Source organism: Pundamilia nyererei, unplaced genomic scaffold (assembly GCF_000239375.1).
Source record: "Pundamilia nyererei isolate P.nyererei 1_Seehausen unplaced genomic scaffold, PunNye1.0 scaffold00037, whole genome shotgun sequence".
Lineage (NCBI taxonomy): Eukaryota > Metazoa > Chordata > Actinopteri > Cichliformes > Cichlidae > Pundamilia > Pundamilia nyererei.
The window spans coordinates 3,184,547-3,189,803 of record NW_005187438.1 but is presented as its reverse complement, the minus strand read 5'-3'; the positions used below and the strand labels follow the sequence as shown (position 1 = coordinate 3,189,803).

General features: G+C 41.2%; 1 protein-coding gene across 1 annotated transcript in view; it reads right to left on the bottom strand.

Moving 5' to 3' along the window:
• tmtopsb (teleost multiple tissue opsin b) overlaps window positions 1–4,382 on the bottom strand; it is a 40,066-nt gene extending 35,684 nt beyond the window's left edge. The window contains exon 1 of the mRNA XM_005730446.1: window positions 3,809–4,382. Coding sequence (XP_005730503.1) covers window positions 3,809–4,190 — 382 coding nt within the window. The 5' untranslated portion in view covers window positions 4,191–4,382. The remainder of the gene's footprint in view (window positions 1–3,808) is intronic.
• Between the last annotated feature and the right edge of the window lie 875 nt (window positions 4,383–5,257).

The following is a 5,257-nucleotide window of genomic DNA, read 5'->3' as shown; positions in this document are numbered from 1 at the left end:
AATCCTAAAGTAATAATGGTATTTCTAACCACTGATATACCACAACTTTACCCTTTCAACAGCTGCTGAAAGTTATGGGACCTCGCTTCTATCGGATATTTATATAGAGATCCTCCAGCTTTAAACTGTATTACCCTTCAAGGACCTGCAGTTCGAAAAAGCGCCCCTCCGACAGCCAAACCAATCTGTTCTCTGATTGGATAGTAAAATTTGTGATTGACATGACATTGACCAATCAGATGAAAGGAGGAAAAAAAGGGTCAAAATTCGTTTTTGTAACTTACAGCGTTTCACACGTATTTTTTTTTTGGCTAAGTCCACATACAAATCTTTTTTACGCACATACAAATTCTTTTTTTCACATATAAATCCTGATTTACAAGTACAAAACCGATTTACAAGTACAAAATATTTATGACCACAATTTGAGCCTATAGGAATGCTCTGATCTTTGCAAACTCCTCAAAAAACAGAAAGTTGGAACCCACTACTGCAACACCATGACATCACAGCATGCAGACAATAAGCTCTGATCTTCAAGTTGCAGGTATAAATAAATTCACAGTGCATATGGAGCTATGAGTCTGTGTACCCAAGTAGGTGCTCTGTAAATGTGATTACTATCAAATCATAACCAAATCAAATGTCATGTTAAAGCATCCACTAATCTTTTTTTAGATAATAATAACAAATTTATGTATATAGATTTTTTTTAACATTATTACTTTATATTTGGGATAAAACCACACATTAAAGATTAAAGATAAGTATACATGTCCACACAGTCAAACCAACCCGTTAAACATACAATCCTACATTCATTCTTGCATGCACACTTTCACACATACAAGAACAAGAGCTAAAAGTAAAGAGCAGAACGATTAAGAAAATGAGTCAAAATGAGTTTTCAGCAGATGTTTAAAATTAAATTAAGCCAGCCTGTTCCAAAGTGTAGGAGCTCCAACTTCAAAAGCGTGGTCACCTCTTAAAATAAAAGCATGAAACAGATGATCAGATGATTGGAGAGGCCAAATGTTGGAATAAAATCTCAGCAGGCCTGGTATACATGCCTGCCGTGTAGGTCTTTACATGTTATTAATGAAACTTTAAAATTCTGAATTTCCCAGGCTTGTTAGGAGCCTAGCTGCTGAGTTTGGGCCTGTTTGACACAGGCTAGTTGATCATTGAGGTTTGTTTTTTGTGATGTTTCTTAAATGAAGGCAACAAGACTGGATTAGATATGAGATTCAAAATGCAAATACTGATGAAACATGATACCAAGGCTCTTAGCAGATGATATGATATTGCTGGAGTGGGAGCCGGTGTAATGACTGACCTCCTTAGAAAGATTGTCAGGGTCGAACACAAGTACCTCAGTTTTGCCAGAAATAAGTTCTTTCCAAGCATCTGAAAAGATTACTTTTCTGTGAAATGCAGGCAGTGATGTTTGTTGGGTTATATCTAACTATTTATTCTCAAGAGACAACACAGCTCAAGTTGAAGCTCCTCCTCGAGTTCCCTTTTATTCCACCAGAAAACAGTCTAGCTTGAGCTCTGACTCCTCTTCGAGATGAAAGAAACAAATCCCACAGCATTTTATAAATAAATACCACAAGCCTCACTCAGTATGATGTGAGGTTACCGTATGTCCATGCTGGGCTGCACATTTCCTTGTTTTTCCACTTGTCTGATCAATTCAAACCAAAAAGTCATCAATCACTCCCAACTCAATTCTTTGATGTCAGGGTGCCCATCTCTGAAACATCTCTGAAGCATCTCACTCAAGGGTTTTTTTTTTGTGTGTGTGTAATTTTTCAGACAACCCTTTGATCCCATTACGTACAGTTTTGATCCTCTTGGTTATTGCTTGTTTATTCCACAGTTGTTCCTGAACGTGCACCAGTGGAAAAAATTATAGTCCAAACTTAAGTGCTCAGTTTTCTGGTTATATATCTATAACCTATATAGGTTACCTGCTCTGATTACCTATATAGGTATAGGTTATAGATTATAGAAGACGATGCTTGTAGCATCCAGGGCTTTATTGAGCAGCTGCTGACCAGGCCAGTAACTGTGAAGTTGAGCTGGGTCAGTGGGGAAAAGATGAGAAAACACAGGCCAGATTGAAAGTGGTTTGAGGGGGGAGAAACTATGCTGCAGGTCAGGACTCCAAAGAGAAAACGGCAGATTTAAGAGTGACAGACTCCATAAAAAAGTAATTTAATTTAAGAGATTTGACAACTGACTTCACTAAACCGTCCTGACTCCAAAGAGAAAACAATACCACCGTAGAGCACCTTATATCACACTAGACTACTCATAAAATGGCTGAGTCAAGTGCAATATTGTACTGCACCTTCCTCCAAGTGCAGACTCAGAAGGTAAAACAATATATTTAGAGGCGACAGCAACATCCTGCTGCACCTTACACTGCTTGAATTCCAAACTTCTAAGTGAGAAGAGATTTAAGAGCAACAACATCTCAGTGCACCTCCCTGAAAGTCCAGGCTCCACCATGAAAACAGCTAAGTAAAGAGCAACAGCAGCATACTTAACTTTACAGCAAGTTCAGACTCCACAGATGAAACGGCAACAGCTTACTACATGTTTAAGTGTAAAGAGAAAACTGCCAAAATCTTCCCAAACTTCACTCCAAACTCCACAGACAAACCACATAAATTAAGGGGAACAGCACATTCTTGCAAATTGAGACTTCACAAATGAAACATCACATTTAATAGCACTCAAACTTTGCTGTCAAGACTCCTTAGAGAAAACAACTGGTTTTATAGTGACATTTTTGTTTTCTCTCTTTACAGGTGAAGACAGGTCTGTATTCAAGTCTATGGGCAGGCTGATTGTTCACTTAAAACTTGAAAGTCCCTTTAGTGCAAAAGAAGAACATCTGCATTCAGGGGAGAGAAAAAAGTCTGGCACAGCAGGATCACCTCCCAATCATCCTGGTGTTCTTCCCTGGTTTTCATCGCTCCAGTGGGTAGAAAATCAGGATTCTTTGGTTTGTGAACATGGGGCTGACATCAATCAATCAATCCCAGACAGTAATTACAGTGATTGCCCCGAAACCGAAAGGTCACTGGTTTGATCCCAGCTCTGTCAACAGTCCTGTGCGCACAAATCTGAGACAAGACCTCTGACGATCCAGATAAGAGCCTTACAAGAGCAGATTTATTACGTAATGCGATCAGAAATGCTTTTTCCATGTTTTATGTTTATTTTAGCGTTCATCTTTTCAACGCCAATCATCTTCTCCCTGCAAAAAAATAAAAATAAAAAATCTAGCTACAGAGTCCTCTTCACCAGATCGCATTATTTATGTCCCTGTAAGGGGAAGTTTGGAAGCACACCACCATCAGATGATGCCTTCATAACAAAACATTAATCGTTTTATGAAATTACCTGGAAAATTAAGCTGTTAATCATGCCGAATTTCTGTTGCCCATTGCTGCAGTCGAGGAATGCATTGCAAGCTGCCATTTAATTTTGCCTGTGAAACAGCTTTGGATAAAAATGATGATGACATGAGATTTTCACACAGGCTAAATTTGTTGGGAAAAGACGAAAATTGTATGAAATTATACACAGACCCGGTCTGACAGGCAACAGAATACGATGCAATAAGTATTTCGATTTTTGTTGAGGGGAAATAAAAGGAAAGCGAAGATTAGACATTAAAAGAAATTAAAAGAAATACTTCTGTTGTTTTGGCCATTCATTCTCCAATGAAACATGTTAATTAAAATAATTATAAAAATAATAAATTATTAATAATGATAATAAATATTCTTACCCAAACATGAGTTAACGAACCCATACCAAACGCACCCAGCGCGTCCGATCAACCACCGCCCCTGGGTGCTGGCTGCGAAGCTGAACGGAGTCCCCAGCACACTAACCAGCAGGTCGCTCGCGGAGATGCTCACCAGCATGAGATTCATGGGCGTGCGCAGAACCCGGTACCGGCAGAACAGCGTGAGCACCAGGAAGTTACTGAGAAACCCGAAAGTGCCGATGAAGCCCAGGCACACCGCCACCACAAGGTGCCCAGTCGGGCTCAGGGACGGAGGGGGCAGGGAACCGGATACCTCCTCGTACGCGTCCGTCGCCTCCGTGCTGCGGGCTACTCCCTCGGGACAGTGCGCGCAGCTCAGGCTCAAGTTGGAAATGATCATACCGGGATGAGCCGCGAAGTTTGCACCAGTCGGAAGTTTGTACCTCGGGAGGGAACCATCCGGTCTCGGTGCTTTTCACTCATCTGGAGAGGCGAAGGCGTACGGATGTCTCCACAGTCTGCGCGCATGAAGCACGTTTAACGAGGCAAGGGGTAACTAATTTCTGTAAGTAATCTACTTTCTAGTCTGAGAGAGACACTTTGCGAATGAATGAGGAGAAGAGATGCTCTGTCCCGTTAGACCCGCCCCTCCACCGTGCGCTCCGGAGAGGTGCGCTCCTTTTCAGGCGCGGCCACTTAAGTGCGCCTGAGCTTTTATCACCCACAGCGCCCTTTAACGGGCTGGGAGACAAACACCTCAAACAAGAAGCGGTGGGTGGTGTTTGTATGTGTGGATGTGTAGTGGATGTGTGTAACAGGCTCGAGCCACGGTCACACCTGCACCATCAATCAACGCGTTACACAACTACATGTAGGGAAACAAACTTAAAAGCTGCGTGACGGGTGAAGGCATTCAGATTTGTCCTGATTTTTCTAACATATATGTGTAATTAAAAGGAATCACTCAGTTCTCATGTCAGGTTTGAAACAGAAAATCCATAAGCTGTCTGACAAGAGATCAGTATGTTACAGCCTGAAGGGGGGAGGGCTCCATCCTCTTTTGAGCTCTCTGATCTGCTGGCTGATCACAGACTGATAACCGTGTTTGTATATTTATAATTTACATAGGGACCTATTGGTCACAGCTTGATTTCAAGGTCCAAAAGCTATGCTATGCTTTTGATAGCTAATTATCAAAAGCATTTTGATAGCTAACTATCAAAAGCATGGGAATCAATGATACTGTCTAAAGCTCACAGCCTTCCTTTCTGTCAGTCAAGGGTTTCCTGTTGCTCTTGCTGTGCTTATTCTTAGATGCTGCGTCTGCTGTCTTTCCCTCTCCACTTTTGACAAACACACAAAGAGACATGGCATCATTTCAAAGGGAGTTCTTAGTAAGAGCGAACAGGAAAATGTGGCATATATGACTATTAGCAACTCGTGGTTAGAAAAATACACTAACAAGCA